Source organism: Sinocyclocheilus rhinocerous, unplaced genomic scaffold (genome assembly GCF_001515625.1).
Source record: "Sinocyclocheilus rhinocerous isolate Xijiao unplaced genomic scaffold, SAMN03320098_v1.1 scaffold504, whole genome shotgun sequence".
NCBI lineage: Eukaryota > Metazoa > Chordata > Actinopteri > Cypriniformes > Cyprinidae > Sinocyclocheilus > Sinocyclocheilus rhinocerous.
The window spans coordinates 609,939-628,490 of record NW_015645076.1 but is presented as its reverse complement, the minus strand read 5'-3'; the positions used below and the strand labels follow the sequence as shown (position 1 = coordinate 628,490).

The window sequence follows — 18,552 nt, the reverse complement described above, 5'->3', positions numbered from 1 at the left end:
TTATTGCCCTTATTGCCCTTTTGTTGGTTTTGATTGCTTCTGTTGTCCTCATTTGTGAGTCGTTTTAGATTGCTAAATCATCCTATTTAAATAACCTAAAATAAACCTTTTACAGCATATATTTTAAAAATAGGCTATATCAAAACACCAACATATGAGCATGTCCAAACGAAAATAAATCGTGAAAAATAAAATGGAAAAACCACTGATATATTTCATACTTATTTAAAGTTTGAATATTTACCGCCAATTGGACTGTCCTCAGGAGAGAATTGTCCCGTCCGCTCCGCCCTTTGTACTGGTGCGCGCTCAATTTTATATTTCACGCAGTGATTGACAGGACTCGAAATTCGTGTTGCTGCTAATAGAAGGTGTTGACCGTTTAACCGGTGTGAAGCCGCAACACCGGTTATGTCGCTTGCCCACCGTCGTTTTGATTTTTTATAGTAATAAAAATCATTTAGTTTACTCAAATTAAAACTGAACGCGGCTGCTCAATGCAGCGTGCCGAATGACAGTCGCATCACAGATCAGATTTCATTTATCATGTGAGGAGAAGGTTATAGCAAAAATTACAAAAATGTGGTTTGGAGGATATGACAAAAGCATCCTAATTTGATAGTTTTAAAACTGTGTTTGAAAAATATATAGTTAACTAAAACTAAAACCATAAAAAAAGAGTTTAATTTGAAGTACTAAAATAATAAAACTAAATGAACAAAAATTTATAAATAAAAAAATTTAAATGACAAAAACAAACAAAAATACCCCCAATAAAATTACTAAAATGATAAGTAAGATTGTTATTTAAATAAAATCTAATTTATAATATTAAAAAATATAACAATGTTATATAATATTATCAAATATTAATACTAGCATTCTCTATTTTTTTTTATTCTATCTTGTTTTCTTTTTATTCTTTTGAATTGTTTTATTTTTTTTTTTTTTAAAGACCCTCTAACACTAACGTTCCCTATTCTATCTACTTGTTTTTCTTTTTATTTATTATAAAAAAAAACTTGCTATGTGTAGCCTACTGCATTAGGCTAACCGAAACTTGTCACAGCACTTACATATTATTGCCCTTTTGTTGGTTTTGATTGCTTCTGTTGTCCTCATTTGTGAGTCGTTTTAGATAAAAGCGTCTGCTAAATCAGTGGTTCCCAAAGTGGGTGCCGTGACAACTGGCTAGGGGTGCCGCAGAATCTTAGCTTTTTTTCCTATTTAAATAACCTAAAATAAACCTTTTACAGCATATATTTTAAAAATAGGCTATATCAAAACACCAACATATGAGCATGTCCAAACGAAAATAAATCGTGAAAAATAAAATGGAAAAACCACTGATATATTTCATACTTATTTAAAGTTTGAATATTTACCGCCAATTGGACTGTCCTCAGGAGAGAATTGTCCCGTCCGCTCCGCCCTTTGTACTGGTGCGCGCTCAATTTTATATTTCACGCAGTGATTGACAGGACTCGAAATTCGTGTTGCTGCTAATAGAAGGTGTTGACCGTTTAACCGGTGTGAAGCCGCAACACCGGTTATGTCGCTTGCCCACCGTCGTTTTGATTTTTTATAGTAATAAAAATCATTTAGTTTACTCAAATTAAAACTGAACGCGGCTGCTCAATGCAGCGTGCCGAATGACAGTCGCATCACAGATCAGATTTCATTTATCATGTGAGGAGAAGCTGACAAAGAAGAGTGAAGTGAGACAGACAAGACGATGGCAGAAGAGTTTCAAAACGACTTGCAAAATTCGAATTGAATTCAAGCAACTGACGCCGAATTGCTGCTAATTTGAAAGTGAAAGTAAAATGCGCACGGCGCTTTTAAGTTATTTAAAAGCAAAGGAAAGTAAGGAAAAGAGGGAAAACTCAAACAAACTAAAAACAAACAACTGCTTGACGCGGAATTGGCGCTAATTTGAAAATGAAAGTAAAATGCGCAGGGCGCTTTTACAAGCTATTTAAAACGGAAGGAAAGCAAGGAAAAGAGGGAAAACTACCCCCCTCTTTTCCTCACCGTCACAACCCTAAATTATACCCATCTATCTCAGAATGCGCCGTCAATGTGCTGTTGCCGTTTTCAACCTCTTTCCATGCACAGATATTTTATTTAAATTTTTTTAAGTTATAAGGTCAGGTTTGAACAAATCAAATGAGAAACTAAAGAAAAAATTGAATTTGAGTTGTTTATTATTTTTTAAAGAGTTAAGTATCAATCTTTAAATGTGTTTTGTTCCAATGATTCCCACATACAGTAAATGGTTCAAATCAGTCTGTTGACATGTGTCATCCAGTTGTAAAAGACAGATGGTTAATTTGAATGGGTTGTTTCACCTCATATTATGTCTGATGTGATTCATTCATAATAAATTCATGCTGCTGTTTATGCTTCATTTGTTGTTTGCTCATCTGGATTTAATTTCATATACATGTACACATGTGCGTTTAGTTTAATTGGGTTGGGGTGCCGTGGAAAAAAAAAAGCACTACAAAGGGGTGCCATGCTTTCAAAAAGTTTGGGAACCACTGTGCTAAATGACTAAATGTAAACGTAACAAAAACTACAATAATATATCAATTATAATAAAATAACACTAGTTTGAAACTAATATACAAAACTAAATTTGTGTAACTGGACTTTTGACTTTACCGTTTCTGAGATTTAGCCCTTGTGACAACTTCCCTCTGTGACAACTAGCCCCATTCTCTCCTATCAAGTGTGTTGCTTATATCACCTAAACTCACCGTCAGGTTCATCCACACTCTCCACATCCCTCTTGGCCTTCTTTTTCCTACTCTTTGGAGCAGGAATCTCCTCTTTGAAGGACAACAGAAAAGAGCTTCATTATATAATCTAATGTTCACTGACCAATAAACGTCCATTTTTAACTTGAAACATAAAGGCAAACCAACCTAACAGACACATCATAAAATTTTAAACATTACCTACTCAAATACATAATAAGACTGGACCAAGAGATCTCAAATGTGAATAACATTTTAAAGAGAAACACTCACCTGCTGTCTCCTGACTGTATGTGTGTGTGTGTTAATGAAGGAAGAGGAAGGAAATAAAAGTATGTGAGTTTCCTGTATAAAAGTACAATTTAAACAACATGTGATCTGCCTAGTGATCTTACCTTGGCATAGATGGCAGTGCTCGTGGTCCCCGCTAAAATGTTAAAAGATAATATAAGGTTAGCAATAAACAGTTCCAATGAAACTTAAGCATCAGATGCTGCACCTGTTGAGGGCTCTACATTTGTATATTGTGTCTAATAAAGCTTACTGTCTGCTTTTTCTCCATTCCACTCAAGAGTACAGGGGGAACACAAGGGACATGTACAAACAAACATCTCCGAGCACTTAAAGCAAGGATTAATGTGAGTCTAAATCTGAGACGGGCATCTGCCAAGCAGCAGGATTATGTAAGGGAGGAGCTACTCAGGAGTCACCATCAAATACTGTTACTCAACCTTATGACATAAGCACACACCATTTACATTTTTTTACTGCATTTTTTATCAAATAAATTCAGCTTTGTATTAGGGAATTCCCCCCCAAAAGGTTTATATTTATGCAAGGCTGCATTTATTTGATCAAATATATGTGTGTTTGAAAAAAAAAAAAAAAAAAAGCATTGTTCATTATTTGATAAAAAATACAGTGCTACTTAATATTTTTGTGAAAACCATGATGCAGGTTTTTTGTTTTTTAACGATTCTTTGATGAATAGAAAGTTTAAAAGAACAGCATTTATTTGAAATAGCAACATTTGTGTAACATTTTTATAATGTCTTTACTCACCTATGATCAACTTAAAGCATCACATTAATAAAATTTAAGTGAGAATTAAGCTTAAATGTCATGAAAATAATGTCAGAATACAACAACAAAACCTTAATAGCCCCAAAAATAGGCTTAATTTCCTTATGATTTAGGGGTCAAATATGATCTAGGCGTTTCTCAACCATTTCTGTGAGATTTACTTTTACCATACCAATAAATAAAGTAGATTTCTCTTCTCAGATTGATCTCACGTGTATCTAAATGTTAACCTCAGTACTGACTGGATACATTTTTGCATTTATTTGCATTAATATGGTATTGCTTCAATCCAGACTATGTTTTAAACATAATTTAAGAGGGTTAAACAGATTTCAATGGCTAAGCCCAGAAAGCCTAGTCCTCTACATTTACAAACTTACAGGGGGAGCAAAAGCCTCTGACTCTCCGAGCTTACCTTAACTGCAGGGCCAGGGGCTCTCAATCATTCTTGATCAAGGTTGGAGCTAAATTCTGCGGGAAAGTGGATCTCGAGGGCCAGAGTTGAGAACTTCTGCTTTACTGACTACTGTTGTGATTGTCAATGTGAAGCTTATATTCAGTAAAATCAAATAGAACGGGAAGACTGATGAGCAACAGCTCCAAAGTATAACATAAAGAAACACACAGGATATTTTATGAATATCCTAGACTTACCCTCTGTGCTTGAGGAATCGGAGGGAGATCTCTTCTCCTTGTGCTGGGAACCTACAATCATATAGTTTAATTCACGTCTGTCAGTAACTGCTTGTCAACAAACTAACTGTCCAGAGCACGAGACTTCTCTTTCAAGCACATAACAAACCTTTGCTTCCGTATCCATTGTTTGGAGCTGAATAATAAAAGCGTTGTCGTTTTAATTACTGAGGAAAAACCATTATCTTTGTATGTTCATGTCGTTTGTGGTCTCAGATTTTGTTTTGCACGTTGTCTATTGTTGATGCTGGAGACGAGTGGGCGTGGCTAACTTCCCGGACTTACTAGACGTACAATTCAAAACGTAATGATATGTATATAGGGGCAGATGCTGTTAATCACTGTCAAAAGGCTGCAACTACAATGTACACAAAAGATAGATAACACTTACGTTTTAAGATACTTGTATTCCTTCTAGTAATAGACTATATGACCTATTATATCTTATTCTTTTTATTTACCCTCCTGAGAACCATTAAAAAAGTTTTGTGATTTTTTTTTTGTCGTTACATTGTTTGGAGCATAAGAAACAAATGTAGAAAAAACATTTTTGAAAAAAATATATTTTATTCATATTTTATTCTATGTCCTTTGTAGAGGATGTCAGGACTAATTTATTAAAATAAATAAATACATAGACATGAAAAGGCATGTATAGGCAAAAATAATGATTTATTTTTTTCATTCACCAATCATCAGTTTTTAGGTTTCAGACTATTTTGAACCAAACTTTGTACAAAGATGATTCTCAACTATGTTATGAAAGATATAACATAATGATTTGATGTACTATTTTACTTTATGCAATGTGTGTGTAAAATATCCATAAATTGATATTGACATTTTATTCAATGTATCTATACAATGCATCTAATTTGCATATTAATGTGTTCTTGGGGCAAACCATAAAAGCAGAAGAAGTTGTAAAAGAATAAAAGAAGTGTTATAAAGGGAGATAAGAATATCTCATATTTCATAGGAATATTGATTTATAATTTCTTTCCCTATTGACTTGTTGTGTTTCTCCAAAATGCCTGATTAACATGTTTGTCCTGGTGTCTTCTACAGAAGACATGTATGAAAATGATGCCCTGTTTCATAACAAAAAGTCACATTCTGACTTGAAACCCCATAACATTTTTCTGAGATGTTTATTTACGACAAACAATTTGAAAATAATAATTACAAATATTATCATATTTCCCTAAGAGTGCTAAATTTGATCAGTCTGTCAATATCAGTCATTTTGAAAGAACAAAGAGAAGGTGTGTTTATGATCAAACCTTCAAACATTTGATATTCCTAAAAAACCCTGAATGTGCTCTGTACAGGACATCCGGACTTAAAACTGTGGCATGTATGGTCTCAGAGAAATTCACTAAAATATAATGTCCTCTGCAGAAGACAAAAGTCTCTGACTGGGTCCCAGAGGTTACAAAAAAGCATGAAAATGTCAAATATGCAAGTTTAAAAAAAACTGAAATGACTAAATCGTTCACTTAATGTAAGTGGTGTGACATGTGCGTAACATCAGGTGTGATGGGTTTCATTTTTCACTGTCCCATAAACGCATGTCAACTCAAGTGACGTTAGTTCTGTTCTTTTCATTAACCCCTCATCACTCCAAACCTGAAAATCCTCAAAATCAAATACAGTTTAAAGTGGATTAACAAATACCAAATCTCTTTTGGAGAGCTTAATAAATGTTTAGGATTTATTTGTTTTTTTCACTTGGGCGAACAAAATGTCCAAACAAAAGATTGACACCTGATAAAATGTGAACATAATTTGTATTCAGACTCTAACATTTTTAAAGACAAAACACACATTGTTCTCACCAAAAAAAGGTGAAAAAGAACGTTTATTTGCATATTCGTGCTCATCCGCTCTCCTATAGCATCCTTGAGCTCATATTAAGACTGGTCAGTTGGTCTGATCCATGCGGTCGGTACCCACTGCGGTTCATCCTGAGCTCTCCTCACAGCGGTCAGCAGCTGCACACATGCGGCCTGCAGGCCATCGTTTACTATCACATGATCAAAGAACTGACAGTAATGCTGTTCCATATTGCATCCTGCATCCTCTATCTCCTGAATATCTTCATCCTGACTCAAAAGAGAGAAAATATAGAGATGAATGGAAATAACGTACCTGTAAGACACAAATCATACCTTGAAAGGTGAAAAATAAATTGAGTGGACATAGGTAAAGATGCTAGCTCACCTTAAAAGGTCGGCTGGTGTAGCAATTTGTGATGATATGCGAGTTCATCCGTGTGCATTTCATCTGCTCAACAGTAGGAGGCTTTATAAAGATGACATAAGCCCTCAGCTCTGCAGTTCTCACTGACTCTAATGCCTGGAGGTCAAGAACATAGAAAGCAAAGTAAAGCATCAAAACAAGTCAGGCATAATCCAGATTAAGACAACCAGTTTTGCTTTATAGTAGCATAATAATAGCACACTTCTCTTCCAGGGTTATTAGAAACTTTATCGATGAAAAAATATTATAGATGAAAAACGTAAAAATAAGTTTAGGTTGAAACACTAAAATGACTAACTGTAAATAAAAATTGAAACCGAGATGAAAATAAATTAAACCAAAATAGAAATATTTAGATATGTAATGTAATAATAAGAAAATTATAAAAATGGCAAAAGAACACACACAAAAAAAAAAAAGTAACTAAAATTAAAATAAAAGCTAATTTAAAATATTAATAAAAACTATAATAGTATAGTTTACTATACTATTAATATTTAGGCTTAATTTATTTGTTAATATTTAGGTTTCATTATTTATATTTTTACTATTTAGGTTTATAATTTTTTTCCAGTTTTAGTTTTAGTTTTTATTTATTACTGGAAATAATTAAAAACTAAAACTAAAACTGAAAAAAATAAACCTAAATAGTAAAAATGTAAATAATGAAACCTAAATATTAACAAATAAATTAAGCCTAAATATTAATAGTATAATATTTTAGTGCTTCAGTTGCCATGGCAGGATTTCTAATTTCTGTTTAGTTGACATATTTCATCTAAATTTTTTTATTTTATTTTAGCTTTACACCAAGTAACGAAAATGTTTTGAATAGTTTTAGCTTTAGTCAACAATAATAACCCTAATAGTATATTAATAATACTAAAATAACACTGTTCTCCTCAACAGATCTGAACACGAGTTACTCGCCTAAGTTTAATACGTAAGTTAAGGTGTTGTCCACTTTCCTAATCTGAAATATTTAGAATAAAACTTAGCAAACACCACTAATAACAACAGATGAATATATTCCCAAGAGAAACTCACATATGGCTCAATGTCAATCACACAGATCTTTCCACTCGCCAAGACATCTTTAACCGCATCTACACTAGTGCCATAGAGATGACCTCTCAACTCCCCAAACTCAATAAACCTGAGGAAGAAAGAGAGGAAAAAGTCACTGACCTATCTAGGGTTAAAAATAACAACATTTAGTTGGATTATACACCCCCCCCCCAAAACATAGTAAATTAGGAAATATCTGTTTATGCACAGTTGAGTATATTTAGACCACCTGTGATTGCAGACCATGGTGTCAAACTGCTCTCGGCTGATAAAGTGATATTCTCTGCCAGATCCCTCATGGCATTTGGGTGGCCGTGTGGTATCTGAGTGGAAATGAAAGTCAACTTCAAAATCAGCACACGTGTCCACTTTTTCATATGTACAGTTATATCACACAAAGTCATATCTATAATATGAAACTCACGGGGAACGGCTCCTTGGTAGACCTTTGGATTGATCTCAATTAGCCTCCTGCGTAATTCATTTACCCCGACACCGGATGGACCTGATGGCAGAGTACCAGTTCAGGACACACATGATAATGTGCAGGCAGGGTTGGTTGTACAAGGTGGTATAGGTGTATTTTGCTGGCTGATTGTAGCCCACTCAGACACACTCACCCAGCAGTGCTATGAGGCGGTGTGGGTGCTCTGGATGGTGCTGGTACCGCACCACCTCCTCATACGGGTTGGCCAGTAAACTGTAACAGCCCGTGGGGCAGCGTAGGGTGCAGAACTGGGATGTTCCAAAAGCCTGACCTCTACGTTGGCGACAGAGACGCAGACTTCGTCGAAAACCAGCTGACATTCACAATAATATGTACAAAGAATAAAAACACAATCAAAAAATGCACAGTCATATGATGCTACAGAATCAGGAACAGACAGTTAATGAGTGGTATGTGTTGTATATTGTTATTAATCTAATATAATCAATGCATGTAATATCTTCCACCTGAGTCAATATACTCCTTTAAATCACTAGCATGTGCAAAATGTTGGTATCTACAACCAAGTCGTAGATAAACCAAAGTTGCCTTCATCTAGTATTCTTCAGTTGCCTTCATCTAGTCCTCTTCATCTAGTGTTTGTATAAGCTATAATAAATATAAACCAGTAAATCTTGTAATATCTGTGAGTCACTTACTCAGATAAATCCCCTCAATGTTGGTGCTGAATTCACTCTCCTCTGAAAAACGACACAAGACACAGTTAATGCATCTAATAACAAATGCAGAATAATTATCATATCAGCACAAGCAGCTGCAATTAATATAAAGTTTTATGATTTCTACACTCACCATCCTTTAGCTCTTCTGACGAATCATCATGAAGGACACGGGGACATACGTTTTAAGACAATCATTTTAAAGTGTTTAAAGCTGCACTCTATAAAAAATTTTTATAAACATCTTTAATACCATAATATCATTTTTTTTCACAAATCTAGTTGTTGCTGTAGTTGTGAGAATAGTTAAAGATGTAAAACCATTGACCCTAAATCTGAATTCACTACAGTTTTCTCCTGATACGTTCAGGACTTACCTACCAGATTCAAACGCCTCCTCATCTGTGCACGAGGAAACAAAACACATGTGTAAGCAAAACAAGCATTACATAGATAGGTTTTAATACTCATTTAAATCAGACAAGAAAACGTACCTGCTTCTACACATTTTTCATCTATGGCAATCAAGTCATCTTCTGTAAGAATAAAAAAAGAGGAAAAAAGAAAGAGATCACAGACGAGCCTAAGGTGTGTTTCACAATGCACACACAAGCAGTGTTCACACAAAAATATTAAGCAGCACTACTTTTTTCAGCATTGATAATAACAAATGTTTCTTGAGCAGCAAATCAGCATATTAGAATGATTAAAAGGATCATGTGATACTGAAGACCGCAGTAATAGCTGCTGAAAATTCAGCTTTACCATCACAGGAACAAATCACACATAAAATATAATAAAAAGGAAGCAGTTATTTTAAAATGTAATAATATTTCACAATAGTACTGTTTTTACTGTAGTTTGATCAAATAAATGCAGCCTTGGTGACCATAACAGTCTTTTTTCAAAACAATTAACAAATATTACTGAAATTAGAAATTCTAATAATTATAATAACCTGCAGGCTTGTGTATTTCTAGACTCTCGACTGAATGCTCACCTTCATCCACTGTGCTCACTGCAGGTTGGCATGGAAACAAAAGATAGCCAATGCATAACAGTTGAATTCAACACATACTGAGTAAATGCACATATGAAACAATAACAGCATATACTGTTTACTCACAGGTTTTGACACAAGTGTAAGGATGATAAGGCTGAAACCACCATAACTCTTTCTGCTTCCTGCAAAAGCACACACAGTCACAAATCGGGGCCGGCGATTATCAACCTAATCTCAAATCACATTCAAGTCAGCTGCCAAATCTCATCACATCATAACACAGCCTATGCAGATGTGTAATTATTCTGTCACTGACCTTTAACCCTCGACTACTTAGAACTGACCTTTTCAGCAAGCTGGTGGAAGGAATGAGGCCAGCGCAGGCCGAGATACTGGGTAGTTTTACAGCCTGCCACCAGAGAGTGTCTGACTGATCCACAATCTCCAGGATATCTCCCTTCCTGAACGCCATGCCGGCATCAGCGCAGGGAATGGAAGGGTCCACGTGGGATTGTACTCCACCATGGCACGCACATACAGCTTGTGAAGAGAGCAAAGCCATTAAAAACATCATGCACATTCCCAGTTGATAGACACACAGATCTATGCAATAAACCTTCCTTTACCTATTATTTAAAAAAAAACTGAAACAGTCAGCAACATTAATAAATATGTCAAGGAGTTATATGCCAATATGTTGTCACATGACCTCATTACATGCATAATAATTCTGTAAATGGAATCTGATCATGTTCTTTGACAGGTATTTTGTCCATTATTTTATTCCAAGTTTGTATAAAATGTTTTCATTCTTGTTAGTCTGACCAAATAATTATTGAAGATAAAGACGTTAAGCTGATTTTATTTCTGGAACATTCGTCATACTACAAATTGAAGGTCATGGCAAGTGCAATGCATTTTGGGATACAGTATACTGCACAGTGTGCTTTGTTTTGGGAAAATGAAGTAGTGTGTGTCACTGTTTCACTGGTTGCTGTGATACATGTGGTTGAATAAAAATAGTAATATATAAGTACCGTAATATAAGTAAAATAGTAATATATAGCTCATTTGGGTATTCCATGCTATTCCTGCTGATCATAAGTTAGATCCTGTGATAGATCTAGACTAGTACAGATTATAGACTAGTATAGATCTAGGGTTGATGTTTGGTAACTCACCATGGTTTGGTTGTTGACTGGCCTGTCAGTGATGGGAACCACCTTAAACATTATGGTTCCATGGGAGTGGGTCTGTGGTAGGAAATGAAGACACAAAACTTAAAACTGAATATTGTTGAATTATCATTATTTTCTTGTTGAAATAGAAGACTAGTCAGAATAGTTGTTGTTTGGTACAGTAGAGCCTTGGTTTGTGATAAAAAGAGTTATTTATTCTACTTTGCTGTAGAAAAATTATGGCACTATCGTTTTCTATAGAGTTGCTTTACAGCTGAATTGCATATTGCAACATTGACGTTGGTATTGAACTGAATTGAATCGACACTGAACTGACTCAAACTGAATAATGACATTTCTGCCTTTTATAGAACTGCTTATAGCTGAACTGAACTCATTTCAAATCGATGAACTTCACACTGTTATTGATCAACTGAACCAACACTAAACTGACTTGAGCTAAATAATGACACCATTGTCTCCATAGTTGAGTTTCCATAATTGATTCTGCTATTTTGCTGTTTATTTCTGTGAAACTACTTTGATACAATCTGTATCAAGTTCTAAGGAAATAAAGGTGACTTGACTTTATCTGACATTGGTGCCGTGACCCGGATAGGAATGTGGGACACAAGTGTAACAGAATCCCATTTTGTGGACCAACATATAATAGGAGAGTAAATGTGTACTAACCAGAATTTGTATAATCTGTTCTGGTTCCAGTCCAAACACGGGTTGACCGTTTACCTCCACCAGCCTATCTCCAGCATGCAAGAGACCTTCAAGAAGAAGCACGTAGACAAGAAACAAGACTCCATGAGAAGTAATACTGACATAGAGAGTATAAAATACGTGAGCATGGTATATCAGAGACACAAATAGAAAAGAGGGATTCAGAAAAAAAGTACAGACAGGCAACCCTCACCACTGCGGTTAGCCAGTCCTCCATGTATAACCCGAGCAATGTATATTTCCCCTGTCACATCATCTCTCCTGATTGTTGTTCCCTATATGTTAGAAGAAAGCAGATATCAATCTAAATATCTACAAGGCTTCATTTGATATGAATCAAGCACAAAACATGCATTCATCAAACATCTGATGGAAGTGGCATGCCAGGAACAATATTTAATGACAAACTGAACTGCAATGTTACATGAAGAGAAAGACGACGAAGAAGAGATATGAGAACGGACAGTCATGGGGATGTTGAACCAATGAGAATGACCAATAAAATACCAAACAAAACAAAACATCACTTCCAAAAAGGTTGGACAAGCACTAATGTGACAATGGTAACATCAAGGACCGGTGGTGACATATTAGATGAATACACACATATTAAAGATTAAAGACCTGCATGCTTGAGACAGCAAGAATATGAAAGGATGTTCATAACAGTGGAAATGTGGAAGTGGCCTTATTCCTTTTTCTTGTTTTTCTTTTTCTTCTGGCTAAAGAAACATCTAAATGCGCTGCTGTTCACTTTGTGGTTTTGGGCAGGGCTGGACGTCAAGGACCCATTGGTCATCCGGTGCTGGACATCGAGCTGTCTCCGTTGAGGAGATCGTGATGGCTTTGTTTTGGGATTAAAGGATTTCCCCTTTGATAGCACTGGCTGCTCCAGAAAAGTGATGGCAGATGAAGAAGAAGAGGAGGAAGAGGAACTGGAAGGACAATGAGAAATGCGAGAGGATGAGGCAATAGCTGGACTGGTGGGAACACTGAGCGATCTGCTACCCATCCGGTTAACCAGTCTACTTGCAGTCTCGGTGCCATGTGGTGATTCCGAAATTGTGTTGCTTGTGGAGACTAACCCTTGAAGCTTCTCCACTACATGCGTTAACATCGCCAAAGCCTGAGAATTCTCCTGCACACTCTCAGATATGCGTTCGGTAGCAGCAGCCATCCTCTCACCAAGCAGGTGGACGTTTTCAGAACTGCGCTCCATGCAGCTGGTGGCCTGCTGCAATGTATTCCGCAATTCATTCAGACCTTCCTCCTTTGCCGGCCTTGTATGAGAGCATGTGATGGTCTCCCTTACCCGATGACAGTGCATTGGGCTTGGGGGAGCGGTTCGGGAATGAGGGGGAGGATGTTTTGGAGGAGGATTTGAAGCATGAAAGCAGCAAGATGTTGAGGAAATCCATGGGGATGGTTGGGAAATTTTATGTAGCATAGAACTGCCATCACTCTCATCCCCGCTGTCTAAATTCTCAATCAAATTGTCTTCAGTGAAAGAATGAGAAATTAATGGTGAAATGGTTGAAGACAAGAAGACAAAGAACACTAATTACATAATGCTTTCAGCAAAGGGATACAAGTCACAAATCTTGATGAATGTAATAATGGGAACCTCCAAATCTAGGGTTTTGGTCCTTACCAATCAAAACAGAGCTACAGACACAAGGGGTGGAGGAACGGAGGCTCTGTTTCCATAATATACTGTTCTGGCGGCAACTTCCCAAAGTGTTGCAGTGGTGTGTAGGGGTGGGAGCATAAACGCTTGGGGATGCAGGATTCTTGCTGGATGTTGAACCCCCACCCTGGGACCTTCCAACATGGCATCTCCAGCCAGCCGTCCCCCAGCTGAGAAGAGTCCACAGTGGGCTGCTTGCCTTAAAGTGTCCCAGTGGCTTTGAAACTCTCTACCAGCTCCCGTCTATCCATGACAACACACAGCTCATAGTTACCAGAAAAACTTTTACTAGATTTAAAAAAATGAATTAACAAACAATCTAATATTTAAGCAATAGAAGAAGAAAGAACCTCATGGCTAAAACTCTTCCTAAGCAACAAGGTTTTTAACCATTTTTTATCACGGAACCTTGTTGCTGTGCTGATCTGAAAGACAGGCTCCAGTAATGTACATTGAAAGAGTCTAAATAAATCAAAGGTTAGTAAAAGCAAGCCTTAGATTTGCCTGCCACTCCTTCTTCTGGTCATGCTCACCAGAGGCTGATTGTTTTTGACCAAGCAAACAATTCTCATGGCTTCCTCATCTTCAGGCAGGTCTTTAGGCAATGGTGGCAGATCTGGCTCATAGTCTCTCAAACTTACTGTGTCATGAGCAGAAAGGAGAGCCTGAAAAACACATGCGGTTTCTGTTATTTCTATGGTTGACAACACATTCCACACAACTAATCGAATACTGGAAGTGGTCAACTTGAAAACCTTCTAATTAACAAAAATGCAAAGCAACAATGTCTACAATCATCTACTGGTCCATAAAGTCTGCCCCGAAACACTACAAAAATATCTGGCCTGAGACTGTAGAAAGGTTCTATCATGAAGAGGGTGATGGCCAAGAAACTATGCCCCTCCAAACACCATGCTGTTTAAAAAACATGTATTTATATCCTTAGAAACATTGCTCACCTGTAGGTGGGGATGACTAAGGAGGGCATATAGTTCTCGAGCTTCATTTGAGGGTTTTGGGACTGCCAGCAGGTAAGACAGAATCTAGAGTGCCAAAACATGAGTCAGGACTTATTAGGAATTGAAAATGTATTGATACAAAAATTGGAGTCAAGTCCAAGACCTCTAACAGACCCTCTAAGATAGGGGTGGGCAACTCTGCCCCTCGAGATTTATTGTCCTGCAGTTTAGCTCAATAACACCTGCCTCGAATTTTCTAATAATCCTGAAGACTTTGGTTAGATTATTAGAACAGTGGATCTCGAAGGCCAAAGTTGCCCACCCCTGCTCTAAGACCTAGGTCCAAACCAATACCAGACCCCCTACGGCCCAGACCAAGGGCAACAGTAAACCTCATGAGCCACAGATTCAGACCAAAACATAAACCCAACAGAGCAATAACATCATGTCAGTCGGGTAATAACATTATGTTCATGTGGTGTCAAGAGGTCTAAAGACCCAGTACAATCTGCAATGAAGTCCTCAGGCACACTAAATGATGAAGCTTTAGAGGTCATATTTTGGATATTTTGAACTCCATCAAGGAAGCGTGAACTGAAACTACAAGGCATGAGTGGCACAAACTGTGGTGAAAATTAAAGGATTAGTTCACCCAAAAATTTAAATTCTGTCATTAATTACTCACCCTCATGTCGTTCCAAACCCGTAAGACCTTCTTTCATTTTGGGAACACAAATTAATATTTTTGATGAAATCCGAGAGCTTTCTGACACCGCATAGACAGCAACACAACTACTACATTCAAGGCCCAGAAAGGTAGTTAAAGTCTGCCCCGAAACACTACAAAAATATCTGGCCTGAGACTGTAGAAAGGTTCTATCATGAAGAGGGTGATGGCCAAGAAACTATGCCCCTCCAAACACCATGCTGTTTAAAAAACATGTATTTATATCCTTAGAAACATTGCTCACCTGTAGGTGGGGATGACTAAGGAGGGCATATAGTTCTCGAGCTTCATTTGAGGGTTTTGGGACTGCCAGCAGGTAAGACAGAATCTAGAGTGCCAAAACATGAGTCAGGACTTATTAGGAATTGAAAATGTATTGATACAAAAATTGGAGTCAAGTCCAAGACCTCTAACAGACCCTCTAAGATAGGGGTGGGCAACTCTGCCCCTCGAGATTTATTGTCCTGCAGTTTAGCTCAATAACACCTGCCTCGAATTTTCTAATAATCCTGAAGACTTTGGTTAGATTATTAGAACAGTGGATCTCGAAGGCCAAAGTTGCCCACCCCTGCTCTAAGACCTAGGTCCAAACCAATACCAGACCCCCTACGGCCCAGACCAAGGGCAACAGTAAACCTCATGAGCCACAGATTCAGACCAAAACATAAACCCAACAGAGCAATAACATCATGTCAGTCGGGTAATAACATTATGTTCATGTGGTGTCAAGAGGTCTAAAGACCCAGTACAATCTGCAATGAAGTCCTCAGGCACACTAAATGATGAAGCTTTAGAGGTCATATTTTGGATATTTTGAACTCCATCAAGGAAGCGTGAACTGAAACTACAAGGCATGAGTGGCACAAACTGTGGTGAAAATTAAAGGATTAGTTCACCCAAAAATTTAAATTCTGTCATTAATTACTCACCCTCATGTCGTTCCAAACCCGTAAGACCTTCTTTCATTTTGGGAACACAAATTAATATTTTTGATGAAATCCGAGAGCTTTCTGACACCGCATAGACAGCAACACAACTACTACATTCAAGGCCCAGAAAGGTAGTAAGGACATCGTTAAAATAGTCCATGTGGCATCAGTGGTTCAACCTAAATCTTATGAAGCTACGAGAATACTTTTGTGCGCAAAAACCCCCCAAAAATAACGACTTTATTCAATTGCGTTGTTGTCTATGGAGGGTCAGATGCTCTCAGATTTCATAAAAAATATCTTCGTCAAAAAATAATTTGTGTTCCAAAAATGAGTGAAGGTCTTACGGGTTTGGAACGACATGAGGGTGAGTAATTAATGACAGAATTTTCATTTTTTTGGTGAACTAACCCTTTAAGAACAGTTAGAGTGGAGCTGACCTGTAGAGAGAGTCCAGACGAATAGGAAAGATATGGCCTAGCTGGACCCTTTAGGTGCCTCTGTAGACATTCATACACCTGCAGAGAAAGAAGGAGATGATGAACCCTGACCTTTAACTCACTGTTAATAAGTGTATGTAGGATGGACTCTACCTTTAGTAGGGACTGCAACCAGGGGGCGTTGAGGAGACTGTACAATAGTTCAGCTCCATTTATATCTTTATTGACAGAGCCCCTCACTTCAGCAATCACATGTGCCAAGATCTGTGTCAGGCCTGGAACATGCAATGCAAGCACCTTCAGAACTGAAAGCTGGTTGAGTACATGTCAGTTATATGTGATGCTCACTACTTTTTCAGCAGCTACAACAGTGCTAATATTAGCATGTTGTTAATTAGCAGGGCAAAACTACAATTAATATGGAAGCTTTGAAATTTAAGTAGCTTCATGCAGCATCATACCTTTGTCTCCCATCTCCAGTGGAGCTGACCTAGGATCAGTCTCCACATCTGGTCTCATTGTCAATCCTGGAGTGTTTGGGGGTTCAGGGAATAAATAAATGATGCACTGACCCTCCTCATATACAGCTGCAAGAAAAAGCACATGAACTCAAGTAAAACTGCTGATCAGTTGCTGACTGTTACATACAAGTAAACTGTAAATTCAATAAAAATGTTGTGTTTATGCTGTTACTTCCTCTTCATTGGTGTGAATAAGACATTCTAGCTTGGGCTGCATTTCACAAAAGCACCATAAGGTTAAGTACCATTGAACCATTGACCCTGATGGTCTCTGCAATCTACTCAGCCTTACAATGCTTTTGGGAAACGCATTACAGAAATTTTATGGTTGTAAATACAATTCAAGTTTCCAGCCTTACCTTATATAAGTGTTTAATATCTGAGACATTGTGATTTGGATATGCACTTAAAACCTTTACAGACAAACAATAGTGGTAATTTAGGGTGGTGTGGCATAAAGATCATGGCTAGTAACCAAACGTTTGTAGGTCCCTATAAGGATCATTGGTCTATAGGGACTGTCCTTATTGTTACTTTGAATAAAAGCATCCAGGGTATGACAAATTTGCAAATTATAGACCATTGATTGGTTAAAGTGTAAGGGCTGATAACGCTTAGGTCTTAGGTTAAATCCAGAATGGAGGTGGTCCAGGAATGCCCTTGTCACAGTTTGACCTTGAGCAAAACACTTAAGTACAGGTTACTCCAAGGGGCCTGTCCTGGTAATAAGTGCACCCTAAGTGGCTTTGGATAAAAAACTCTACATAACCAACATATTTTTACGCTAAAATAACTCTTATGTATTAGCCTAATAGAAAGTTTCATGTCCTACGGAAGCAAAGCACTTGCGTCTGATGTTCCGGTTTCGTTTTTAGGCAAAAAACATGCATGAATGAGAACATAAAGTGCAGGACATGCTTGTTGTTAAAATAGTTATTAATCATAATAAAACTCTCTCTCGCTCTCTCTCTCTCTCTCTCTCACACACACAAATTTAACATCTAATGATCCCACACTGAACACGTACATTCTGCATCACATACGCACATGTACGTGGGATGTAATCTCCTTTGATTAAAACAGTGGAGCCAATGGTACACTTTTTTTTTATTTTTATCCCACTGCACTGTGTTTTCACATTATACCTTTTTAAAATAAAACTGTGCATGGCAGATCGGGGCTAACTGTCACAGGGGGGTTATCTCAGTAACTAGTTTTGGGCAAAAATTTCAATTGCCTAAATGCTTATTTCAGAAATTTAAGATTTTTATTTTATTTTAAATGTCTGTCTTTGCTGATTTGAACAGCGATAATGTATTCCTAAAATTTAAGGAAAATACA

At 37.1% G+C, this 18,552-nt stretch overlaps 1 protein-coding gene, 1 long non-coding RNA gene and 1 pseudogene across 2 annotated transcripts in view; all 3 read right to left on the bottom strand.

The window, feature by feature from the left end:
* The window catches only part of LOC107705571 (uncharacterized), a 14,157-nt gene extending 10,967 nt beyond the window's left edge, over positions 1–3,190 (bottom strand). Inside the window, exons 1-3 of the long non-coding RNA XR_001636075.1 lie at positions 3,158–3,190; positions 3,036–3,049; positions 2,763–2,834 (exon numbers count right to left, since the gene is read on the bottom strand). This is a non-coding gene — a long non-coding RNA (uncharacterized LOC107705571). The remainder of the gene's footprint in view (positions 1–2,762; positions 2,835–3,035; positions 3,050–3,157) is intronic.
* Positions 3,191–6,267: 3,077 nt separating this feature from the next.
* LOC107705546 (MAGUK p55 subfamily member 4) lies at positions 6,268–17,275 on the bottom strand. Its single transcript, XM_016508863.1, is given in 22 exon segments — positions 6,268–6,643; positions 6,762–6,896; positions 7,848–7,956; positions 8,098–8,191; positions 8,293–8,373; positions 8,489–8,668; positions 9,015–9,056; positions 9,169–9,183; positions 9,417–9,437; positions 9,530–9,571; positions 10,036–10,053; positions 10,162–10,220; positions 10,383–10,545; positions 10,548–10,578; positions 11,220–11,291; positions 11,910–11,995; positions 12,142–12,223; positions 14,169–14,300; positions 15,566–15,649; positions 16,691–16,768; positions 16,844–16,965; positions 17,152–17,275. Coding segments are annotated over 22 exon segments (1,896 nt in total). The 5' UTR covers positions 17,210–17,275; the 3' UTR covers positions 6,268–6,451.
* LOC107705558 (uncharacterized) lies at positions 12,426–13,890 on the bottom strand (annotated as a pseudogene).
* Positions 17,276–18,552: the final 1,277 nt, after the last annotated feature.